Source organism: Maylandia zebra, linkage group LG3 (genome assembly GCF_041146795.1).
Source record: "Maylandia zebra isolate NMK-2024a linkage group LG3, Mzebra_GT3a, whole genome shotgun sequence".
NCBI classification, from domain to species: Eukaryota; Metazoa; Chordata; class Actinopteri; order Cichliformes; family Cichlidae; genus Maylandia; species Maylandia zebra.
The window spans coordinates 55,367,676-55,394,542 of NC_135169.1; the positions used below are offsets into that span (position 1 = coordinate 55,367,676).

Genomic DNA, 26,867 nt, shown 5'->3' on the forward strand with positions numbered 1-26,867 from the left:
CTAAAAGTCACTGATTGTAGTGATAAAGAAATGTGTTCACAGAGGGAGGAAGAGGAAGAGGAGTGGTGTTTGTGAGGCGGAGCAGCTGTCCTGCTGTGCTTTGTGCCAGGACGTCCTGAAGGATCCAGTCTCTACCAGCTGTGGACACTGGTTCTGCAAACAGTGCATTTCCTCATACTGGGACCAGTCTGCTTCATCAGGAGACTCGTCCTGTCCCCAGTGTGGAGAAAGATCCAGAAGCAGAGCTGGACTGCAGACAGCCAGTCAGAGCAGCTGTGTACAAAGTAAGACTGAACATCTGTCTGCTGATGGACTCATTTCTGAAAACTGGACTTCTTGTGTTGTTCAGACATTGAAGAGTTTTCTTTCTCTTTAGTCTCGTTGTTTTTCTTTCTTTCAGCAGATGTTGGTCTGCAGGAGGTTTTAGATGAACATAAGATCAGTCTGAGGAGGAGATGTGAACGTGTGACTGAAGGAAGTGATGAAACAGGAAGTAGAACCCTCCTCAACACCATCTACACTGAGCTCTACATCACAGAGGGACAGAGTGAAGAGGTTCATACCCAACATGAGGTGAGGCAGCTGGAGACAGCTTCCAAGATGGACGCCCTCCATGACGCTCCAATCAGGTGCCAGGACATCTTTAAAGCCTTACCTGACCAACAGAGACCCGTCAGAGTGGTTCTGACCAACGGCGTGGCTGGTGTTGGAAAAACCTTCTCAGTGCAGAAGTTCACTCTGGACTGGGCAGAGGGCTTGGAGAACCAACATGTCAGTGTGGTGGTTCTGCTTTCATTCAGGGAGCTGAACCTGATCAGAGATGAGCAGTACAGTCTTCTGGAGCTGCTCCATGTTTTCCATCCAACATTACAGAAGGTCACAGCAGAGAAGCTGGCTGTCTCTCAGCTTTTGTTCATCTTTGACGGCCTGGATGAAAGCAGACTTTCATTGGATTTCACCAACAGGAAGCTGCTGTCTGATGTCACACAGAAGTCATCAGTCAGCCAGCTGCTGACAAACCTCATCCAGGGGAATCTGCTTCCCTCGGCTCTCGTCTGGATAACTTCCCGACCCGCAGCAGCCAATCAGATCCCTCCTACATGTGTTGACAGGCTAACAGAAGTACGAGGCTTCACTGACGCCCAGAAGGAGGAGTACTTCAGGAGGAGATTCAGTGATGAAGAGCTGTCCAGCAGAATCATCTCCCACATGAAGACATCCAGGAGCCTCCACATCATGTGTAGTATCCCAGTCTTCTGCTGGATCACTGCTACAGTTCTGGAGCACATGTTGACTACAGAGCAGAGAGGAGAGCTGCCCAAGACCCTGACTGACATGTACTCACACTTCCTGCTGGTTCAGACAAAGAGGAAGAAGAACAAGTACCATGAGGGACGTGAGACGAGTCCACAGGAGCTGACGGAGGCTGACAGGGAAGTTCTTCTGAAGCTGGGGAGGCTGGCATTTGAACATCTGGAGAAAGGAAACATCATGTTCTACCAAGAAGACCTGGAGCAGTGTGGTCTGGATGTGACAGAGGCCTCGGTGTACTCAGGAGTTTGTACAGAGATCTTCAAAAGAGACTGTGTGATCTTCCAGAAACCAGTCTACTGCTTTGTTCATCTGAGCATTCAGGAGTTTCTGGCTGCTGTCTACATGTTCCACTGTCACACCAACAGGAAGACAGAGGTGCTGAAGAACTTCTTGGGACAAAAATACAACGAGTCCTCTCTGGATGATTTCCTTAAACGAGTCATGGAGAAATCCCTCCAGAGTAAAAATGGCCACCTGGACCTGTTTGTTCGCTTCCTTCATGGCCTCTGTCTGGAGTCCAACCAGAGACTCTTAGTAGGTCTGCTGGGTCAGACAGAGATCAGTCCAGGAACCATCCAGAGAGTCATCAACAACCTGAAGGAGATGAACAGTTATGGAATCTCTCCTGACAGAAGCATCAACATCTTCCACTGTCTGATGGAGATGAACCACCTCTCATTATTTCAGGAGATCCAAGAGTTCCTGAAGTCAGAGAACAGATCAGAGAAGAAACTCTCTGAGATCCAGTGCTCAGCTCTGGCCTTCATGCTGCAGATGTCAGAGGAGGTTCTGGATGAGTTGGACCTGCAGAAGTACAAAACATCAGAGCAGGGACGACAGAGACTGATTCCAGCTGTGAGGAACTGCAGAAAGGCTGGGTGAGTCCAGATGTGATCATTAACATCATTGATCAGTGTAGGTTAGTAGTTTAATGTTGAAAATAAAATCAGATTGTAACCACAAAGTGTTTGTGTCCGTACGCTGCAACCTTCCACACCATTCCTTTATTGTACAGACTCAGCAGCAGCTCCATGGATCCCAAATCCAAGAGTGGAGAACAGATTTGAAGTGTGTCACATCCATGCAGTCACAGCTGTTTCCACAATGTTTCCACTGATATTGATCCTGTTCAATGACACGTTTCATATCAGTGAATATGTTCTTTAGGACGTCCACTGACATGTTTAAGTGTCCTGCTGGAAATCACTCAAATCATCCATGAAATCCATGAAAAATCCTTTTAGTGTTTCTAACTTCACCCTCTGTCCTCTCTCTCTCTCCATCCTCCTCACTGCTTCTTTCACTGATAATCACACAAACATCGTATTCAGCTACAAAATAACACAATAATATCATCTGATGATCATTATTATAAGAGCAGGATCCATATTTGATATCAGAGTAACACACTGCTTGGTTATGTGCAGTCATCATCAGTGACTGTGGGTCAAACAGAAGCTCTCTGATTGGTTGCTGACCTTGGTCACCTGTCCACTCTCACCTGTTTGTGTTTGCTCTCTCTTTGCTGTCTCCATCCTCTCTCTCCTTTCTCTCCCTCTCTGTCTTTGTACGTCACTCAGGTCCAATGGAAACAGTGACATTTACAAACCAATCAAAGACAAACTGATCCATGTCAGGTTATAACAATATTCAAAGTGAATACAGGCTGCTGCTGGACACAGACAGGTAACATCATTTTGACTTGCTGTCACCTGGATCTGGACTCATAAACACTGAAGCCCTGAACAGGAATACAAATCATTTTCTGCCAACTAGCGACACACCAGCAGATAATGGCTCAGAAAGCTCAAATGAGCCAATCATTTCTGTGTTTAGTTCCCCTGAGATCAGATCTGATATCAGCAGCTCTGAGTTCATTCATCATTATTGTCCAGTGATGAGATTTCTGCTCCGTTTGGTAACAGTCAGCAGGTTTTTCCTGCGTGTGGACGTGAACAGTCGTACCTGACAGCAGGTAGCAAACAGAGATCATCTTTCCAGCTGGAACTCTTCACTGAGCTGAACTCATTCAAAATGTTCTGGAGTCAAAACAGGAAACAGTCCAAATGTGTGTCTTCACTCTGACTCTGGATCAGATCTCAGTGACAGACTGTGGACATTATGGAAGCCTAAATGTGACACCATCTTCCTCCTTCATCTGCAGATTAAAGCCAAACAAAGATTCTCATTAAAAGTCTGCAGGTCTGAGAGAGACTCAATCGTTGTGTCATGTCAAACACAGTAAGAGGAGCTGAAGCACAGATGTGAAGAGCAGATTCATCAGATTATGACCTCACTCTGTTTTGTCTTCATATACATTCAGTCTGTGTTTATAATGCAGATTTTCTGCTTTTATAATAACACATTTTATATTTTCTATCATCACAGACTGACTCAGTGTCGACTCTCAGAGTCTCACTGTGAAGTTGTGGCCTCAGCTCTGAAGTCCAACCCCTCCCATCTGACAGAGCTGGACATGAGTTGGAATGATGGCCTCCAGGATTCAGGTGTGAAGCTTCTGTGTGCTGGACTGGAGAGTCCAAACTGTCGACTGGAGACTCTGAGGTGAGTTCACTGACTGCGGCTGTTGTTGTTTTTCTATATTTCAGGTCTTTGATTGATGTTTGAAACTTTCTTTAGTTCCTAAATGTTCAGGATGTGTCTGAAGACAAATGTGAAGAAGTTTGAGTGCTTTCAGAAATGTTGTCTTTCCAAACGACTGAACAACAGTTTTTCCTTTTGGCTCCAAACAGAAGTGACAGACTTGAGCAGGGTTCATTTAAAGGCTGACAGAAGTGGAGTGGTGACGGGGAGATGTTTGACAGGACAGTGTTTCAGCCTCCACAGGTTCATGTTGTGCTCCATCAGTCAGTGAAGATGAAGTCGGTGCTGATGAGGCTGTAGAGTGTGTGAGGGATGTGAATGAGGATGATGAAGATCTGATGATAGCAGATAAAAACAGGCTGCAGAGACTTTGAGCCATACAGGGCACACAGTGTGTGTACAGAACAGCTGAAATCATTATGGAGGCCTCACTGGAATATGGAAGCATCACAGTACAGCTTCAGTGAAGCATTAAAGTCTCTGATATGAGATGAGAAATGGAGCAGCCAGAGCTTTTTCATGAGTGGAAACCCACTGTGACTGTGAGCTGCTGCTACAGCCTCCAGATTAGCCAGCAGCTCATCCTGCTCAACATGGGCCTGTGGTCAGAGTGTGTGCTGGATAATCCGGCCCAGGATGAGGCCAAACTGACATGGGATGAAATTTCTGTCACATAATTGAGCTTAGTGTAGTTTCATTTCTGCACAATTTAAAAACAACCAAAACTTTGTTCTCTCTTTTCTATGTTATACTGTAGACTTTCTTTGATACTGTGTCCAAAAGGAGCAGCTTTTACTTTGAAGGGGAGGCGTCTCAGTTTCCTCTTCAGGTTGGATGATGGAAGCAAATGAGTGTGTGATGTTCTTTCAGTGTTGCACTTTGTAGACGCTCCCTGAGCACTGGTCTCACAGCCAGCTGCACATAGAGACCAGTGTTGTTAGTCCAGGTCAGAAGATGACTTGTTGGAATGAAAATGAGCTTGTAGTTTGTCTGCTTTAATAATGTGACTGGAAAAAGGTGTTGGACTTCAAATATGTCCATTTCTTTCACACTTCACCTTTAAAAGTGAAGCCTTGTGGTTCCTGGAAGGAAAAACACGACTTTTTCAAGTCTTTGTCCTGTTTTTATGATAAATGTACGACTTTAATGTGAAACATTCAGAGTTTTTTCTCTTGTTGTGTTTGTTTGAAGCTGCTTCCTGTTGGCTTCAGCTGTTTGGAGTTTCCATTTTCTAAACTTCTACATTCTGAACCTTCTTCAGCTCTGAACAGATGATGAAACACTGAATGATTTCAAGCTCACACTTTGTCTAATAAACTTACATCTTTCATTCTTTATACAGATTGAGGGACTGTGGTTTGTCAGAGATCAGCTGTGATTATCTGGCAGCAGCACTGAAGTCCAACCCCTCCCATCTGAGAGAGCTGGACCTGAGTAGGAACAACAAGCTGCAGGATTCAGGAGTGAAGCATCTGTGTGGTTTCCTGGAGAGTCCAGGATGTGGACTTGAAACTCTGAGGTCAGTCAGCATGTTTTAGTTGTGCTGAGATGAATATGATGTGAAAGTTGTGCTGACACTAAACTGCAGACATCAGGCTGATATTATACTGATCCACACTGAGGATCTTCATGGTAAAGTCTGTTTTCTTCTTCTCTGGTTTAGTCCATTGACTGCAGCAGAACAATGTTCACATTTCAAACAGTGAGACTCAACGTATGGCCCGCGGCCCACACGCGGCCTGCCCACCTTTCCTGATTCAGAGAGAGGGGACCCTGATTAACTGTGTAGTGTTCTTCCTCACAGTTCTAAGTATCAGACACAACAATGAATAATCCACAGCTGACTGTCTTTAGCAGGTCAAAGGTCACGGCACACAGCAGACAGTGGGAAATATTATAATTCTGATCATTTATCAGCACATATCCATATGTATAAAAACAAAGCTGACACTGTGAGACTTGATCAGAGGTGTGATCATCACAGCAGAGGCCTTTGTGTCAAAGTCACTGAGGATCAAACAGAAACACATGAAGCAGATTTTCCTGTTCTGGCTTTTTATAGCAGATAACCTTCAAAATATTCTGCAGTCCATCAAAAACTGAAGCAAACCATGAATCAACATGTGAACATGAGCTGATGCTGCTGAAGTGAAGAAAAGTTACAGAGGTTTGATTACAGACACAGCTGAGAGTTTGTAATCTGTCATCATTTTAAAAGGTTTACATTTCTTCAGTATATCCACATTTGCAGCTGGTACCTCAACCTCCACTTGTCCAACACAACTGCTGTCCACTGCCTCCATGACATTGTGATTTTGCTGTTGGTCTTCTGTCAGATCTTCATCAATCACTTCTGCACGGGGCACACCTTCAGACTCTGCAGCTGCATAACGAAAGCCTGTAAGATAAAATTAGACATAAGGTAAATGTACACCAATATTCCAATGACAGGTGTGTGATTCATCTGGAAGTTATGTGCGGATTAGTGTACAGTGATAGCAATTTAGTATGTTTTTAGAGGGGGGGGGGGGGGGGTTGTTTACCTCCGATGGGTGCTCTTTTTCGCTTCCGTTGCGTACGCCTTGAGTGCCGGTCCGAGTCTGATACAGGTATGTCGTCATGCCCCATGTGCAGTGTTGGTGCCCAGTCTGGATTTGTTACATCCATTTCATATGCTGGTTTGCCTGCAATAATGCCAAATCATAAGCTACTCAGTCGACATGATGTGGTTCTGCAGCATCACACATTAGCATGTTTTATCTCATTATCTATGACCTCAGCACGTTGAAAATAACACTAAAAGCCTTTCAAGAGTGATATGAATTAATTTAGAACTCACCGGAAAGAAAATGCCGTGAGCAAACCAACAAAAAGCTGGGGATTGCAGAGAACTCGATATCCGCTCGTCTCACCGCTGCAATCCAAGCCTGACGTCTTTGTTTAGTAATATCGGATACATGGGATCCCTCACGTTGCCTCCAGGATGGAAAACGATGAAAAGAGAGCCCGTTATCCAGCTTCTTGCCTTCACGATCGTGTGATCTAACGTTGCAACCGACAACACAACACGTACGATCCATAGCTGAAATGGTATCCTTTGGCTGGCCTACTGTCATGGCGGAAGGGGGCGTGGCCCATCTCCCGTGACATCACGCTCCAAAGCCCTATAGGTGGGAAAATGTACCATGTCGACCAATCAAAAATGATATGGAAACATGACATTTGGTTGTTTAGCAAAAGGGGGAAGTTTTAGGAGTGACCGGCAAGAGAGAGCGAGTGAGCGAAAGAGAGAGAGAGTTTTGATACGTGAGAGATTTGTGACGTTTACCGTGTTTGGTCTCAAGTTAGTTTGTTGTCTTGTGTATTTAGTGTGTAGCTGTTGTTTTGTTTTGTGTGTCAGTTCTACTAGTGATCGTCACAGTTGCTGCCTTAAAGCCAACAAAGGCAGATTGCAGTGTAAACGCTGAGTGACACACCTGCTGTCAGACCTGCAGGTTTATCCCTGTGCTGTTCTCATATGTGTTAGAGTGACACAAACTATTGTTTGACACCTGATTGTTCTGTAAATAGTTTGAAATGATTATATGAAAAACGTCTGAGCCTTGGCTGCATTTTTTGGTAAATAGTACCATATAACTTTGTTGTTTGCAAAACGTGTGCGTATTTTTAAAAATGTACAATCTCTATTTGCATTTCAAGTTATGAAGATGATTCGTTAAACATGTGTGTGGTTTTTACAGTCAAAATATCACTTTCTACTTGTATTTTAAATTTTGTCTGAATTTAGATAAATTGTGCTGATACAGTTGGTCAAAATGAGAAAATAACAGATTGGCAAGATAAACTGTTTTTAAAGGTAAAATATAGAGGCCACATCAAAAGTAGTCAAGAAGGGTTAAAGGCTAAAAGCAAAGTTGTCACCAAGTACTGTTTATATTTGTGTGTATTGCTGCAGCTTTTTTGAGTATTAATTTGGTGCCTTTGTGTGAAATAATGGTATTGTGAGTGATCCATATAGTCACAAAGAATAGCCACTTGTTTCTGTGCTACCAAAGTTCCCCGGCTTTCATTCAAAATGTGTTTATCGTCAGCACCTGCACATTAAACTACTTAAACATTATAAATGTCTTCAAGCTCACACTGAGGCCTGTGGGGTACTATCAGCCACTGAGACAGTACACACATTTATATGTGTTTGTATATGAATATTTCATACTTTAAGACTGCCTGTTTATTTAAGGGAGATGAACAAAATACATTGGAATTGTACAAAATAATATCATGGATGATAAATTAAATAGATTTTAAGTAGATGCTTGTGCATTCTTAAAGTCTTATATGTTGAACTGAACTATGTGATCTGTTCAAAGCCTTAATCTTAATTTGAAGTGAAATGTGCATTTTGAGTTTATACACTATGTATATAAGGCGACCGTTTCCTTTTGCAGTATTTTTGTGTGGTGTACTTTTCTATGTCTTAACAAAAGGGGAACAAAGGTGTTTAAGTTCACCTAGGATGATGTGTTTTAATTTTCACATGGTCTTGCTTGAATTTGACCCTGACAAAGGCGTATGAACTCTGTCAGCTGTTTGGAGTTTCCATTTTCTAAACTTCTACATTCTGAACCTTCTTCAGCTCTGAACAGATGATGAAACACTGAATGATTTCAAGCTCACACTTTGTCTAATAAACTTACATCTTTCATTCTTTATACAGATTGATGGACTGTGGTTTGTCAGAGATCAGCTGTGATTATCTGGCAGCAGCACTGAAGTCCAACCCCTCCCATCTGAGAGAGCTGGAGCTGAGCCTGAACAACAAGCTGCAGGATTCAGGAGTGAAGCATCTGTGTGGTTTCCTGGAGAGTCCAGGATGTGGACTTGAAACTCTGAGGTCAGTCAGCATGTTTTAGTTGTGCTGAGATGAATATGATGTGAAAGTTGTGCTGACACTAAACTGCAGACATCAGGCTGATATTATACTGATCCACACTGAGGATCTTCATGGTAAAGTCTGTTTTCTTCTTCTCTGGTTTAGTCCATTGACTGCAGCAGAACAATGTTCACATTTCAAACAGTGAGACTCAACGTATGGCCCGCGGCCCACACGCGGCCTGCCCACCTTCCCTGATTCAGAGAGAGGGGACCCTGATTAACTGTGTAGTGTTCTTCCTCACAGTTCTAAGTATCAGACACAACAATGAATAATCCACAGCTGACTGTCTTTAGCAGGTCAAAGGTCACGGCACACAGCAGACAGTGGGAAATATTATAACTCTGATCATTTATCAGCACATATCCATATGTATAAAAACAAAGCTGACACTGTGAGACTTGATCAGAGGTGTGATCATCACAGCAGAGGCCTTTGTGTCAAAGTCACTGAGGATCAAACAGAAACACATGAAGCAGATTTTCCTGTTCTGGCTTTTTATAGCAGATAACCTTCAAAATATTCTGCAGTCCATCAAAAACTGAAGCAAACCATGAATCAACATGTGAACATGAGCTGATGCTGCTGAAGTGAAGCAAAGTTACAGAGGTTTGATTACAGACACAGCTGAGAGTTTGTAATCTGTCATCATTTTAAAAGGTTTACATTTCTTCAGTATATCCACATTTGCAGCTGGTACCTCAACCTCCACTTGTCCAACACAACTGCTGTCCACTGCCTCCATGACATTGTGATTTTGCTCTTGGTCTTCTGTCAGATCTTCATCAATCACTTCTGCACGGGGCACACCTTCAGACTCTGCAGCTGCATAACGAAAGCCTGTAAGATAAAATTAGACATAAGGTAAATGTACACCAATATTCCAATGACAGGTGTGTGATTCATCTGGAAGTTATGTGCGGATTAGTGTACAGTGATAGCAATTTAGTATGTTTTTAGAGGGGGGGGGGTTGTTTACCTCCGATGGGTGCTCTTTTTCGCTTCCGTTGCGTACGCCTTGAGTGCCGGTCCGAGTCTGATACAGGTATGTCGTCATGCCCCATGTGCAGTGTTGGTGCCCAGTCTGGATTTGTTACATCCATTTCATATGCTGGTTTGCCTGCAATAATGCCAAATCATAAGCTACTCAGTCGACATGACGTGGTTCTGCAGCATCACACATTAGCATGTTTTATCTCATTATCTATGACCTCAGCACGTTGAAAATAACACTAAAAGCCTTTCAAGAGTGATATGAATTAATTTAGAACTCACCGGAAAGAAAATGCCGTGAGCAAACCAACAAAAAGCTGGGGATTGCAGAGAACTCGATATCCGCTCGTCTCACCGCTGCAATCCAAGCCTGACGTCTTTGTTTAGTAATATCGGATACATGGGATCCCTCACGTTGCCTCCAGGATGGAAAACGATGAAAAGAGAGCCCGTTATCCAGCTTCTTGCCTTCACGATCGTGTGATCTAACGTTGCAACCGACAACACAACACGTACGATCCATAGCTGAAATGGTATCCTTTGGCTGGCCTACTGTCATGGCGGAAGGGGGCATGGCCCATCTCCCGTGACATCACGCTCCAAAGCCCTATAGGTGGGAAAATGTACCATGTCGACCAATCAAAAATGATATGGAAACATGACATTTGGTTGTTTAGCAAAAGGGGGAAGTTTTAGGAGTGACCGGCAAGAGAGAGCGAGTGAGCGAAAGAGAGAGAGAGTTTTGATACGTGAGAGATTTGTGACGTTTACCGTGTTTGGTCTCAAGTTAGTTTGTTGTCTTGTGTATTTAGTGTGTAGCTGTTGTTTTGTTTTGTGTGTCAGTTCTACTAGTGATCGTCACAGTTGCTGCCTTAAAGCCAACAAAGGCAGATTGCAGTGTAAACGCTGAGTGACACACCTGCTGTCAGACCTGCAGGTTTATCCCTGTGCTGTTCTCATATGTGTTAGAGTGACACAAACTATTGTTTGACACCTGATTGTTCTGTAAATAGTTTGAAATGATTATATGAAAAACGTCTGAGCCTTGGCTGCATTTTTTGGTAAATAGTACCATATAACTTTGTTGTTTGCAAAACGTGTGCGTATTTTTAAAAGTGTACAATCTCTATTTGCATTTCAAGTTATGAAGATGATTCGTTAAACATGTGTGTGGTTTTTACAGTCAAAATATCACTTTCTACTTGTATTTTAAATTTTGTCTGAATTTAGATAAATTGTGCTGATACAGTTGGTCAAAATGAGAAAATAACAGATTGGCAAGATAAACTGTTTTTAAAGGTAAAATATAGAGGCCACATCAAAAGTAGTCAAGAAGGGTTAAAGGCTAAAAGCAAAGTTGTCACCAAGTACTGTTTATATTTGTGTGTATTGCTGCAGCTTTTTTGAGTATTAATTTGGTGCCTTTGTGTGAAATAATGGTATTGTGAGTGATCCATATAGTCACAAAGAATAGCCACTTGTTTCTGTGCTACCAAAGTTCCCCGGCTTTCATTCAAAATGTGTTTATCGTCAGCACCTGCACATTAAACTACTTAAACATTATAAATGTCTTCAAGCTCACACTGAGGCCTGTGGGGTACTATCAGCCACTGAGACAGTACACACATTTATATGTGTTTGTATATGAATATTTCATACTTTAAGACTGCCTGTTTATTTAAGGGAGATGAACAAAATACATTGGAATTGTACAAAATAATATCATGGATGATAAATTAAATAGATTTTAAGTAGATGCTTGTGCATTCTTAAAGTCTTATATGTTGAACTGAACTATGTGATCTGTTCAAAGCCTTAATCTTAATTTGAAGTGAAATGTGCATTTTGAGTTTATACACTATGTATATAAGGCGACCGTTTCCTTTTGCAGTATTTTTGTGTGGTGTACTTTTCTATGTCTTAACAAAAGGGGAACAAAGGTGTTTAAGTTCACCTAGGATGATGTGTTTTAATTTTCACATGGTCTTGCTTGAATTTGACCCTGACAAAGGCGTATGAACTCTGTCAGCTGTTTGGAGTTTCCATTTTCTAAACTTCTACATTCTGAACCTTCTTCAGCTCTGAACAGATGATGAAACACTGAATGATTTCAAGCTCACACTTTGTCTAATAAACTTACATCTTTCATTCTTTATACAGATTGATCGACTGTGGTTTGTCAGAGATCAGCTGTGATTATCTGGCAGCAGCACTGAAGTCCAACCCCTCCCATCTGAGAGAGCTGGAGCTGAGCCTGAACAACAAGCTGCAGGATTCAGGAGTGAAGCATCTGTGTGGTTTCCTGGAGAGTCCAGGATGTGGACTTGAAACTCTGAGGTCAGTCAGCATGTTTTAGTTGTGCTGAGATGAATATGATGTGAAAGTTGTGCTGACACTAAACTGCAGACATCAGGCTGATATTATACTGATCCACACTGAGGATCTTCATGGTAAAGTCTGTTTTCTTCTTCTCTGGTTTAGTCCATTGACTGCAGCAGAACAATGTTCACATTTCAAACCTTCAAAGAAGAAGAAAAATCCTCCACTGGATAATTCACTGTGAAACTCTCCAACTTTTCATTCCACCTTAAAGTCTGTCTGACACTGAAATCCAAAGCAAAATGTGCGTTTGCTTTACAGACAGCAGTCCAACACAAACATACACACATCATCCAAAACACAGTCCAACATCCAAATCTCCTCCACTGCCAGCATGAATGATGGGAAAGAGAAGGAGGAACACTCTGACATTCAGGGTTAGAATGAGTTTCATGAAGCAGACTGTGAAGATCAAAGCTGCATTAGAAAGCTTACATGAATGAATGAGTGGACAGAAGTGGACAGAGATCATCTGAAGCACTTCAAAGGCTTTAAATCAGCACATTTCTCTTTATTCTTTATCAACTCTGTTAGTTTCTCTCAGTTTTCTGTGGAATGAAGCTAACAGCAGGCTAATAAGATGCTGACCAATAGGTTTCTATTAAAGGTTGTAATTTGTATATGAAAAAGTGCTTTGGCTCAGCAGGGATCAGCTTACAGGTAGAATACAGCTGCTGGATGGGATTAGCATGTCATAGCTATCTACCAAACTGCTAACTGGGGGATTTCAGGCCATCTATGGATCATTTTTGCTAACTGTTTATTCAGCTTAGGCTCACAGGGCTGCAGCCTGTGCCCTAGCTGTCATAGGGCAAGAGGCGTGGTCCACCTGCACAGGTGAGCAGTCCATCACAGGGCCAACAGAGAGAGACAGAGAAGCACTCTCTCACATCCACACCTACAGCCAATTTAGAAGCACCAATGAACCTAAGCAGCATTTCATTGGACTGTGGGAGAACATCCAACCTCCACAGAAAGGCCAACAAGCTTCAACCTACAACCTTCTTGCTTTAAGGCACTAGTGCGAACCACTTTTCCCCATTTCAGCCCAAATCCTGCATCTTCCTGTTTCTGACTCCAGGCCAGCTCCACTAACACTTTCTCATCAGACACTGCCACCTAGTGGAGGAAGTCTTAGTTCCATTTGAAGCTTCAGATTACAGTTAGTTCCTTTACAAAGAGGTGGAGGTGGTGGGGCCACAGCACCATCATCACTGAGTGCCATAGGACACTTAACCTTTGTTTCCATATGCTGGGAACTTCCTGTTGTTCCAAGGAGGACTGGAAAATGTGTGAAAATCTCCCAGTCAGTTCCTCACAGCACACTTCAATCATTTCCCTCCCACAGCATCAGGACCAGGGCTTTTTCTCTCTTTGGTCCCACTAAGAGATTTCCACACAAACACCTCATCAGTGGGACTCTCAGAGCTACCAGCCCTTTGCTACAATCACAAAGCTCTTCATTGAAATCAATGATATCAAAGCTGGAATCAAATGAGTCCAAGTCTTCTGCTGATTCAGCATCACATTCACCTTTGCTCCTTGTCCTGCATCCCCACCATGGACTTCATTCCTTTCCAAGCCAGCCTTGAGTGTCCTTTATTCAGCTCATCCTCTGCTTTACTTTTACACCTGATTTTAGCTGCTTTATCTCTCTTTCAACAAGTTTCTGTGCCTCAATCTTTTTCTTCTCTCCCTCATAACAAGACAGCTTCTTCTGCCTGAGAACATGTTGGAGTGATTTACTAATCCAGGGCTGCTTATTGGGGAAAATACTTCCTGTTTTCAAAGTAATCCCCATTTTTCCCAGAAAGAAATGTAAGTAGAAATCGATGATCTAAGTGAGAACATGAGCCTTTAAAAAGTCCCAGTGGGTGCAGTCAAAGCAGTCCCTCAGTCCCAGTATAGAGTCTTTGGTCCAGACTGGAACAACTGTGTGCCCAGTTTGAGCTCTCTTCAGTGCTGTGACCTGACAGACCCAGAGGGGCCATCACATCACATTTAGAAGCTCCCCTAATGGAGCCACAACACATGTCCAACACTTAGTCTGTCTTGTTGGACCAACTGGAAGAAATGATTCAAGGACTTAGTCACAGAACAGAGATTCAAATCTCCAAAATCCAACTGGCTGCATCAGGACATATAGTCTGAAACTCTGCACAGTTTCCTGTTTGAAGCTGCTTCCTGTTGGCTTCAGCTGTTTGGAGTTTCCATTTTCTAAACTTCTACATTCTGAACCTTCTTCAGCTCTGAACAGATGATGAAACACTGAATGATTTCAAGCTCACACTTTGTCTAATAAACTTACATCTTTCATTCTTTATACAGATTGAGGAGCTGTGGTTTGTCAGAGATCAGCTGTGATTATCTGGCAGCAGCACTGAAGTCCAACCCCTCCCATCTGAGAGTGCTGGACCTGAGCTGGAACAACCTGAAGCATCCAGATGTGAAGCAGCTGTCTGATCTTCAGCAGAGTCCAGACTACAGACTGGAGACTCTGGTGTAAGTAGAGTGATGGAGTGAGTGGGTGGTGCTGTCAGCAGTATTGTACTAAACACAGTCAGTATGAAACAAAGATCCAGTGTTTCCTGTAAAGCTGCAGCTTCTCAGTGAAGCTGTGAGAGGAGAATGGTGACAGGCTTCAGGATTGGACACAAACACTTCCTGTTTCTGACCTTTATGGTCACCATGGTAACGGCTGACACGCTCTGATCAAACGCTGTCAACAGCCAATCAGCTCTCTGAACAAAGCAGCACGCAGACCAATGACTGCATTCGTTTCCAAGTTTAAAGCAGTGAAGAACACAGTCTGTAGGTGAGGAAGAATTTAGTGAGAGCAGATGTTTGGATGGAATTCCTCCAGTTAACAGCTGGAACCGTCCATCTGGATTGTTGGGCTTGTTGTTGGGGTTCCTACAGAGCTCAGAGTGGACACACCAAGGTTCTTCTAATGAATGAAAGTCCAAACTCAAACTAGGAGGGAAAAACATTTTCATCAACTTCAATAAAAATCCAAAGATTAGAAAAAGTGAAGCAACAATGAGTCCTAGTACAGTCCCAGCACTGAAGTCCCTGCTGCTCTTTATACTGGATGTGCTGCATCACTGACTGACAGCTGATGAAGAGTCTCTGGAAACACTCGTTTATCTCCTCTGCTCTTCCTTCTTCTCTCTGCAGGTGGAGGCTATGATGGTAAACAGGACGGTGTGTGTGCTGAGAGAGGAGGAGCTGTGTCCTGATGATCCAGAGAGGTTGAAGCAGCAGCAGCTTGTGTGTAGAGACGCTCTGACTGGGCCATGTTACTGGGAGGTGGAGAGGAGAGCTTCATCCAGCAGTGACTGACAGAGGAATGAGAAGAAGTGCAGATGACTGTCAGTGCTGCAGAGTGAACTGCTCTGAGAACAGCTCCACTGTCAGACACAATGTAGAGTCCAGCATCATCCCTGTGTGTCCCTCTGGATCTGACAGAGGATCATCAGTGTATCTGGACTGCTCTGCTGCTGCTCTGTCCTTCTACAGTCTCTGCACAGTCTCTGTCTGACTCTGGCTTCAGACCCTCCTGGATCAAACTCACCTGGAAAGACTTTCAAACATCACTCAATAGATTTGAATACAGAATATATTTGATATATACTGTAGATGTACTGTAGAGTTGCAGTTTGTCACTTGTAAATACAGTCTGTGAGCAGCTGTGAGCTGAAAGATCTTTCTAGAAACAGGAAATGTTTTCACTCTTCTGTTGCTTTTTCATATATTTCCACAACATTAATATTGATCCCACCTGTCTCACCTGTTTCATGCTTTTATACATAATAACAGGACACGTGTGATCTGAGCGCTGCTGTGGTTGCTGTGCTGCACGTCTTCATTTAGATAACAGAGACATCTAGTGGTTCAGAGGGAGAACTGCAGGAGGTGGAGCTGTGTTTTAGCATGGAAAACTTTTTATCTTTTAGGCGCAGATACAAATATGACAAGTATCAGTGTGAGATACAAAAGGTCACATCAGTCAGCAGAGGGAACAGTGATCACACAGCAATGTAAGAATAGAAACATAACAGTGAATCTGGACATGTATACAGAGGGAAGCAAACAAACAGGATGTAACACTACATTAAAGCCACAAATGGGAAGAAAACAAAGCCAAAGGAAAATATATTTGATCTCAGGAATCCAAATCAGATGCTTTAGAGCAGGGGTCGGCAACCCTGGGCACGCGTGTCACAGCTGCCACGTGAAGGGTTAACTGATGGCACGACCATAGCTGGACTGGCCATCGGGCATACTGATGGTGATTTTTCGTTTTTATGGGCTGATGATGTTTTTTTTTATTTTTTTGTAACGGTATAAACAATGAAAGATGGCGGATTGGCTGGATGCTGGTTGATGTGTAAAAATAAGTCAGTTGTTTGGTGGTGGCTTTGGCGGAGCTTCCACAGAGGCAGCAGGTGGATGTGTGAAAGGGGAGGCAGGAGGAGCAGAGACCTGAGGCGGCCGCCGGTCCGAGTGTCAGGTGAACTGAACTTCAGGTAAGAAGTTATGACCTGCAGTCTGTCTGGGTCAGATATAAACCAAGTTTAGGTGCAGTTTATTTTCCTTGTGCTGACTTTTTACAGTCAGTTATAATAACTCCCAGTCAGAGGAGACCAGAGATCACATTAACATGTGTGTCTCTGTAGTAACAAACATGACATATTGGCCCAGTTTATTTTTCTTATCATTGTTGTGAGGAGACCATAAATAGCATTTGTATTTTCTGTTGTACAGTTCATTTGCTGTTATGGATAAAAAGTCTTTCTTTGTTTCAAAATAGCAGATAAATATTCGCTGATAGCTGCAAACATCTGCGCACAAATATAATCCTATGAAGTGGTTCTATATAGTGTGTAATTTATTGCTAATGCAATCATATGGCACATTGACTTCTGAGGAAATGTTAGATGCACTCATCATCAGAAAGGTGTCCGACCTAAACCAGGGGGTTTAGAGCATCATAGAGTTTTTGTGGTTTGTTTTCTTTAAGTCATTTCACAGATTTTCTCCATAATTTCAATTCCTTGAATAAAACAACAAACTTAGGGGATGATTTTGTAATCCGACTTTATGTATGAAAGATTTGACTAAACGTAAAACAATCTTCCAACTCAGTCGTCATTCTTATCTTGTGAAATCAAACCAAATGTTCTGTTGTCTCTGAATCAGGGATTGATGAAATCTTTGGTTGCATCCATTTATGAACATGTTCTCATTCATATTAAATCGTAGTCTAAGTCCTTCTTTAGAGGGATAAATGTCATTCATTGTCTTCAAATGTGTTTCTGTTGTTTTGGGGGGAAGTTTGAAGTCCATTGTTCAAAGTCTGTTAATGAAACTTTATGAAGTTTATGTAGGATGTTTTTCCTATTTTGTATTTGTTTGAATTATGATGTATTTCTGACTCTTGCTGCCATGATGCCAGGTCTCTCTTGAAAACAACATTTTTAATCTCAATTAAATTTTCACCTGGAGAAATAAAGATGATAATAATAATTTTGTCTTCAGGGAATCATTTCTCTGTAAAACAGCTTCTTCTGAAACTCTTGTTACATTTCTTGTTTATTGTTTGCTGGTTTTAGAAAAATGTCATCGTCTCTGTGTGAACTTAAACTCTACATGTGGTGTCAGCTATAAACGAGCTCTAGAGTCTAATAACGATGCTTTTATTATTGTCTGGTATCCAACCTAACCCTGGGCCTCTGGCTGAATGTGAAACACCAGCAGATGTTAAAAACTGTCTGGGTTACACGTGCATCACGTCGTGTGCTTCCTAACATGGATATGATTGGAATCTGGGCCTGTTCAAGCGGTGCTGGTATCATTGTTGTTTCTGAGACTTTCCAAATCTTTACTGGATAAAAACGTAGCAACTGATGGATTTAACATTTAGCTCTCAGACTGTCCCAGAAAAGGCGGAGGTCTGGAAGTTTATGTGAAGCTCTGTCTTGCTGCTCAAGTCTTGTTCTCTCCATCTGCACCTCAGCCATTTGAAATCTTGGCCTTAACTATTGATCTGTTTGGAAATCAGACTGTTGTTGGCTGCTATCAGCCTCCACCTGCTTCCCCCAGCACATCACCGTCTCTGGTTCAACTTTTATCTGAGCTGCATTTTAATGACGTCTTTCAGATGGATGATTTTCATTGGGACTGGCTTTCTTCTGTGTCTGATGAGTTTAAGGCACGCTGCTTGTTTTTAAAACTGACTCAAATTATTTAAAGCCTCACACGCCTTGATCCTAAACACCCAGATAAATCTGCTCTTATTGACCTTTTTTAACTAATATGCTGCGTAAGTTTTCCACATCTGCAGTTTTTGCCAACGTCCTGAGTGATCACTGCGTAGTTGGTGCTGTGAGAAACACTAAAATCTCACGCTCCGAGCCCGCATCAGTTTGAACTGGGGTCGTATTAAACAGGCTGACAATGTCAGTTTGGGAACATTTACAGGAGAGTTGTGTCTACTTTGTGGACAGACACGCCCCTTTTTGCCAGGTCAGGGTGAAAGGTCGGGACAGGCCTGGTTTGGTTCAGTACCGGCCGATCTCCTACATGAGAGAAACCAGGCCTGGGCAGGAAGTCTGGCTCTGATGCTGATTGGCTACGTTTTCATTAGCTGTGTAATCGGATTACTGCCTCCATCATCAAGATGTAACTATTTTTTACTTTAACGACTGACAGTCCAAACGACCGTAGGAGGTTTTGGCAAACTATAAAGTGTCTCTGCCAGCTGTGACTCCTCAGAGCTTCCTCCTCGCTTAAATATCGACTCCACTCCTGTGTCAGACAAAACTGAAATGTTGCTTTAACAAACACTTTGTTGCTTCTTGCTCTTTGTTCAGCACAGTATCTGATGGTAAACCTCTTGCACACAACTCTGCTCGTAGTTCCTGCTTACTGATACCTTTTCCTTCACACCTGTCACAGTAGAAGAGGTTTGTAAGGCTTTGAATAGCCCCAACACCAGAAACTCGTCCTCACAATCGTTCTCCTTCCTTCTTGCACTTGGCTGCAAATATCATAGCTGAGCCAGTGTCTTATATTTTTAATCTTTCTCTACAACAGAAGAACACCACTATACTCTGTGTTCTCTGGTTAACTGGTCCTCATTGGTCTTACACAGGATGGTCCATTAGTATCATTTTATCTATCAATCTGTTTCTGGGTTACTGCCTCCTATTCATCAGAGTACATGTTAGGCAAACAGTTTAGTCACAGCCTGCAGTCTCAGGACATCATTACATCCACTGTTCCATCAGTTCATGCAGAGCTTGGGAAGAAGGCGTTCTCCTTTTCTGCTCCGTCTTCATGGAAAACATAACCGAAGGATTTAAGGCTCTCCGTTGATTTCACTTGCAGACTTCAAAAGACGTACACATGTTTTTGTGAAACCATCTCTGGGAACTTGTTCTCGTTTTTAATGTGACTGAGTACATTACACAAACTTTTCTCTTATTGTTGTAATTTTAATATGTGTGTCTGGAACAGGTCTCTCTTGTAAATGAGACATTGAGTCTCAATGAGCCGACCTGTATAAATAAAGCTTCAATTACAAAGTCCTTTGTATAAAAGCTCCTTCAGCTGCCAGTGGGACGTGCTGTGGCTCTATCGGTTGCAGAGCCTTTATATTGTTAGTTAGAAACTACAAATATAATGGCTCACTGTATTTCAGAATCAGAGAAACTTTATTAATCCAGGAGGGAAACTGAGTTGTCACAGCAGCAAATATACAAGAAACAACAAGCACTCATATAAAGTGAGTGTAGAAACAGAGTTATGATAAATAAATATTCAGATAAATAATATCAATATATAATATAAATAATCTATAATCCAGTTTTGAGTTCCCTCCCCAGACACCTTAACGCCCACTCACATCCTGGGCCATCTGACCTCAGGAAATCACATGATAGGGTGGGGCCAGGTTTCACAATGAGCTCACCCGAAACCCTGGCTGATTAGGACCCCCACCCGCTTTCACACCTTGGCTCATGTGATTACGTAGAGGATCATCAGGGGGTCCTTTGTCCCTCTTTGGGGGGAAACTCCCACTGGGTTTAAATCTGGGACTCCCCACCAACTGACCCTTAGAACTGAAGAAGCTTCTCAGATGAGAGGTGAAACGTCTTCAAGCAACTCAAAGAAGTCCAGACGCTTTTCTTTGCAAGCTCCTTAGTCTACAATGACCTGGATGACTGAGAACCGTCACAGACAACTCAGTCCCATATTTTAGGTTATTCTGAATAAATCGTTCATGCCCTCTCTTTGGAAAGAAGCTGTTGTGGTTCCTGGTCCTAAATCTAGTCGTCCAAAAGTTCTAAACGACTTCAGGCCTGCTGCCCTCACCTCAGTCTTTGAAAAAATCATCAGAAATGTGATTATGGAAGACACTGAACTTCAGCTTGATTCAATGCAGATTGCACATAAGCCCAATAGAGGAGTGGAGGACGTGCTTTTGATTCTACTTCACCTGATTGTCAAACATGTAGAGAGTAAAGGACTTCAGTTCATCGATTTCTCTGCTGCTTTCAATAACACAGCCCCAGATTTGAATCAAAAGACTTTTAGAACAGTTTGAAATCCGGACAAACCTGAGCAAGTGCAGTCATATAAATATCTTGATGACAAATGCTATTATTTTTCTGTAAAGCAAATTGACCTAAAAGTAAAGTAACCTTGATGTGGGTGGACAATAAACTGGACTGGTCATGCAACACAGAGCACCTGTATAAAAAAGCCCAAAGCCGACTGTACTTCCTCAGGAGGCTGAGGTCTTTTAACATCTGCAGGAAGCTCCTGCGGATGTTTTACCAGTCAGTGGTTGCTGGAGTACTTTTCTATGCTGTGGTGTGCTGGAGGAGCAGCACAGCAAAGAAGGACTCATCCAGGCTGGAGAAACTGATCAGGAAGGCTAGCTCTGTGGTCGGCATGAAGCTGGACACTCTGGTGACAGTGGCAGAGAAAAGGACATTAAAGAAACTGATGGACATTATGGACAATGCTGGGCATCCTCTGCACACGGCCATAAACAATCAGAAGAGTCTGTTCAGTGACAGGTTGCTTCTCCCCAAGACAAGAACTAACAGACTTAAAAACTCCTTTGTCCCACACGCCATCAGACTGTTTAACTCCTCTCTGGAGGGGAGAGGGAGGGGAAACAGGAGGACAAAGGAGGGGGGAACAACTAAGCTGTAGTGCCTCTGCACCTCACTGTACAATACCTTGTGCAATACTTTTTGTAAATAGTCAACAGTGCAATAGACTCAATACTTGAAATGTGCAATTCACTTGTATTTTTATTTTTTATTCCTATTTATTCTATTTATCCCCTTTGTATATTTTATTTATATTTGTCTCTGTATTTATATATGTGTGTGTGTGTGTGTGTGTGTGTGTGTGTGTGTGTGTGTGTGTGTGTGTGTGTGTATATATATATATATAACAGTTCTGTAACTGTAACTTTGGTCGTTGCTGTGCTTTTTTTGGAAGTCGAATTTCCCAGAGGAACCCACCCGAGGGATTAATAAAGTTCTATCTTATCTTATGTCAGGATGTAGATGTCCCACCCAACAACGTCACCCAGCCCTGAAACATCGGTACTGTTCAAGGCAGCATTGCTGTCCACACGTCCATCAGAGTGTTTCTTTGGACTTCATGGTGTTGCTGCTCCCAGTATTCTCTGAGACAACCTCTGAGGCCGTCACAGAGCAGCTGTATTTGTACTGACATTACATTACACACAGGTGCACTCTATTTAGTCATTAGCACTCATCAGGCAACGTCTATGGGCAACTGACTGCACTCAGACCAAAGGGGGCTGAATAATAATGCACATAACAATTCTCTTCACTCTGCTGACAAGAGATTCAACCCCCACTATGAGCACCTTCTAAAGAGCACCATTGAAAGTATCCTCACCAACTGCATCACTGTGTGGTATGACTCCTGCACTGGGTCCTGCAGGAAAAATATGACAACGGGTAGTGAGAGCAGTGGAGAGGATTGCAGGGTCCTCTCTTGCCTCCCTCCCCAGGAGATCTACTGTGCCTGCCTCATTCGAAAGGTCCTCTTCATTACAGGTGACTCCACTCATCTCTTCAACAGCGTCTTCAGTTTGCTGCCATCAGGAAGGATACTGAAGAGACCTTTTGACCTTTACATTTTCGTTAATATCTTTAAAACAGAAGCAGCAGAAACGAGAATTTTAGCAGCACAAACCAGCACAAGCGTAGCACAGTTGATTGACACCAGTTTTGTTTGATTTAATTAATGTGGGGGGGCTGGTTGACCTCTGGGGACCTCTAGAAATTTTCTTGAATATCTTTAAAATGATAGCAGCACAAACAAAAATTTTTACAGCACAAACGTAGCATAAACGTTTGATACCACTTTTGTTGGATTTGAAGAAGGTGGGGGGTCGCGGGAAAAACCAGCAAAAGAACTCGAGCAGCCGGGCTATGTAAAAGGTGTAGGGGGGCATGTTTGCGGTCACGTCCAGCGGGTGTGTGGGCTGTTTGAGTCATCTGTTACCAGGCAAACTCCAATGCAGCAGGCTGCTGAACACACACAGGCCTCCTGCATCCTCCTCTTCAGCTCTGCTTGCCCGATATCGTGACCTAAGCAGGGTCGGGCCTGGTCAGTACTTGGATGGGAGACCGCCTGGGAATACCAGGTGCTGTAAGCTTTTGCACTTCCACACACAAACTGCAGAGGGCGCCGCTGCTCCTGCTTGTGCTTAGAGGCATGAGAAGTTAACATTTATGGGTGATAAAATCCTTTTTCTATATTTTTAACATGAGAATATCAGTTTTCCATCTTGTGTTCCAGAGTAATCTGACAAAAGACAAACGTAGAACAAGGAAAAAAGAGGCCAAGTGTCTCACCTATAAAACAAAGTTACTGTTTTCTGAATAGTCTCACACAGATAAACATTTGCAGGGAATACCTTTTCCTTCAAAACAAACGTCACAGACTGTGTTTTTCTTTACTGATTGTATTTGAGTAGAAACTCAGATTAAAATGGCATCAGTGCTCATAAAATGATTTAACTGTAAAAGTAGGTGTAGTGGATCACTTTGCATAGATCTAGATAAAAGTGCTGTAAGCAAAGACTACAGTGGTCATTGAGCAGCTGTTCCTATAATGTGAATCTGGGATAAAGGCACAGATTATTTGTTTGCCTTTGTTTCCTGGTTCTTTCTTTCTTATCCAAATGGAAAAAGAGAGCATAAAAGTACTGTTTACAAGCAGCTTATCTATCTCATTGTGCCCACTATCATAAAATCTTGGTTGACTGAGCACTGAGCCATCTACCACTCGAAATTGAACCTGTGTGGGACAACAACAAAGTCCAGTATACTAAGTTTCAGTAATGTGCAGTTTTTTCTGTGGAAGATGTAAATCTAAATAGATGTCCTATTGTATGCATAATATACCACTGAACTTTATAAAACAACTTCTAAAAGCAAATTTCGATTTATTTTAGATTTTCTCAAATCCAAACAGTGCTAAAAGCATGCACACAGTCAAATATTTTTCATACGAGGTGCTGAAGGTTCTGCAATGTTCTGTCAGTGCGCCCCAGGGCAGCTGTGGCTACAATGTAGCTGCCATCACCAGTGTGTGAATGTGTGAATGATGTATCTGTGGCTTTTTGTCACACTTGGAAACCACGGTGTTGTGCAGCTATTTGCCTTGTTGCAGGGTTTTTAAAAAACTGCAGTTTTGATTTTAGTGAAAGACACCGTCTCATGACTCATTGAGTGCCGCGACTGACGAGCCAATCCGTGGCCTGCAGTCTGACGATGTCACATTTCCTGACTGCTTGGAACCCCGACTAAGTCGTCCTGTAGCCCACATCATAATGTTTCCATCTCTCTGCTTGACTGCGGGGATGCTATTTTTTGCATCACACTCCTATTTCAAAAGGTCAGTTAAAGCCACATAATTGGAATTTGGTTTCATCTCCCCACAGCACTTTCTCCAAAGTCTTCCCTGAATCATTTAGATGTTCACTGGCACTTGAGATGGGCCTATACATGTTTCTCCTTGAACAGGTAGCTACCCTATGTTAGCCTAGCTTTCTATCACTGATGCTCTGTGTGTATTGTTATGGTTCAAAATATGGGGATGGAGACAAGAGACAAGAGAAAAAAACCACAATAACAACACTGGTCCGGCCGGGTTAAGTCAAACGATGATTTTAATGATCACACGCGTGGGAGATGGACAATTTTATCCCACAACTTAGACATTCACATTACTCACACCCTCATTGCACATACATATAGGATCTTGGGGGTGGGCACGATACACGGAGTCCAAGTTACCATCAGGGTGTACACCTCACCCCTGGCATCGTTGCCCACCTCTCAATTTTAAATACACGTAGACATTGAGGGCTAGCAGGAGGGACTATGCGCTTTTGTTTTGATTTTATATACTGTTGTTTGTTTGTTTGTTAATTAGTTAGTTAGTTTATTTGCTTGTTTTATTCAATTTTAAATCATGTGTGACCCGTGGTAGGTACCTATTTAAAATAGGACAGAGCCGTAGGCGCACAGTCAGTTTAAAAGAGTTTAATTTTTAATACAAAATAAAAGAAACAGTGTAACAGCAGCACCTAAAAACAATTAAAAACGTTACCTTATTAAAAAACGATAAGACTGTACGATTGCCCGTGAGGCAGGACAAGCGCTGCGGAGAACAGTTTAAAAACAAATCAACATAGCACACAGGTTAAAAATGGACGGCAACTCACACATGACCCTAAATGGGTAAAACACTATAGAAAAAAAAGGCAAATCTTCGGTGCCGTCTTCACTCGGGCCCCCCGCTGTGCATGCAAGAGCGGGGAGACAAAAGGATTTGTTTTCCCTGCAGCGCCTTCACCGCCTGCGAATCAATATCTGTGGTGCCTACTGATACAGAAAAAGTAAAACAAAAAAACCAAAACCATCGACAGCCGCAGCAGTCAGTCTGTCGGCTTACACCAGTTTAAAACAAATTAAAACACACTGATGTGTCGGGTCCTTTGCCCGCAGCCAGAAATCCACCTGGCAAAGCAGCAGCTCGGTACTCTGTCCACAAGTTCGTGTCACACCCTAATAAATGTGGGTCAGTGGCGATGAAGTCCACTATACCGTTCTCACGGGAGCAATGTTTCCCACCGTTCTAACAGAAGTTTAGGGGAGGACGCGTATCAGACTTTCATAGTTAAGAAACACCAACTTGCCCAACTCGGACCAAGCACTCGCAGCTTCAGGTTTGCAAAGGAATACCCAATTGCCCACACCTGCGCTTATGAAAGGAGCGAAGACCAGCTCCGCCCACCAGGGGCGGTCCCAAGTCTCCAGGTCTCACCTGTCACACATGCTTTTTATTTGTTCTTGTTTCTAATGTCTCTGTAAAGCACTTTGAATCACCTTGTTGTTGAATTGTGCTATACAAATAAACTTGCCTTGCCTTGCCTTACCTGCTGCTCTCTGGCAGGTAGCTCCATGCCCTCCTGGGTTTTAATTACACCTTAGAACACACATGCATCAACACTACAATGAGCGGGTGGAGGGAGGTTTGGAGTCTTCTCTCACCCCCATCCTCTGCGGCCTGCTGGAGCGGGGGGGCTAGGAGGAGTTGGCCGTCCGGCTGCGGTCTGGGGTGTGGGGCCTCCCTGCTGCTGCGGAGTCGGGGCGGTCTGCCTCTCCCCACCGCAGGGAAAAGGGTAACACTACCTGGGTCTGGGTGCAGTTCCCCCCTCCAGGGGCAAGGGTACCTAGACCCAGTTCGTAGAGTACGCTTGGGGAGTGTGATCGTGTATACAGCGTCTCTTTATGTCTGTCTCCACGTCGGTTGACTGTGGAGTAAGTGCATATGAGAGCATGAGGGGGGGAATGGATGTTTGTGTCTGTGTGTGCCTGTATGTCTGTGTCTATATGTCAGGTTGGGTATCAGACGCCACCTCTCTGGGGACATCTCAGGCCCTCCAAGGTTTGGAGGCCTATCTCCCCCCACCACCACTTCCCCTGCCGGTGGCGGACTCCCTCAGGTGTCGGTGCGTTGGTGGTTCTTTGTGTCTGGGGGTGGGCGTCCGGGTACACACCGGCTCACTCCTTGGCGGCCGCTTGTCGGGGCCTGGAGCCTGGGGCACTTCGGAGGTGGGGTGCCCCCGGCCTCTCGGCCTGGGGCTCGGTCACTCAGGCACAGCTGGCTGCTGGCGGAGCTCACGGGCGCGTCACTGCAACTCCCCTTGGCTTCTGCTCTGCGGCTGCTGAATGAGCCCTCATCTGGGACTCTCCTCAGCTCTTACTGGGACAGTGGCGCGGCTGCCCCTCTGTGGGTCTTCCTTGGTGTCTTGTGTTCTGGGGGCCTCTGGATGTCTCGAGTTTTGATCTCCTTCATACCTGCTTCATGCCCTGGAGGACGGGGCTGTGCCCCCCCCCCCCAACACACACACACACACTCCCTAGCAGATCGTTACATGGAGAAACCTTTGGAATACAAGCATGCTGATCCACGCAGGTATGCACACAGGTGTACACACGGGTATTCACAGACGCGGACTACAGCTTTCTTGGCTGCTGCCTCAAAGCACATTGTGCGCTGTCTATCTTGC

General features: G+C 43.5%; 1 protein-coding gene across 1 annotated transcript; it reads left to right on the forward strand.

Annotated features, from left to right (window-relative positions):
* The first annotated feature begins 498 nt into the window (after nucleotides 1-498).
* LOC112432160 (protein NLRC3-like) lies at nucleotides 499-17,752 on the forward strand. The gene is made up of 5 exons (XM_076882455.1): nucleotides 499-2,192; nucleotides 3,703-3,879; nucleotides 12,005-12,181; nucleotides 14,552-14,725; nucleotides 15,401-17,752. The coding sequence occupies exons 1-5, from the start codon at nucleotides 601-603 to the stop codon at nucleotides 15,411-15,413; spliced, it is 2,133 nt and encodes a 710-aa protein (XP_076738570.1). The 5' UTR covers nucleotides 499-600; the 3' UTR covers nucleotides 15,414-17,752.
* Nucleotides 17,753-26,867: the final 9,115 nt, after the last annotated feature.

Excerpts from the sequence above, each read along its gene's own strand:
- LOC112432160 (XM_076882455.1), top strand. The coding sequence starts at position 601 with ATGGACGCCCTCCATGACGCTCCAATCAGGTGCCAGGACATCTTTAAA. Across the intron at positions 2,193-3,702 it reads AGGAACTGCAGAAAGGCTGG|ACTGACTCAGTGTCGACTCT; the intron begins GTGAGTCCAGAT and ends CTATCATCACAG. Across the intron at positions 3,880-12,004 it reads TGTCGACTGGAGACTCTGAG|ATTGATCGACTGTGGTTTGT; the intron begins GTGAGTTCACTG and ends TTCTTTATACAG.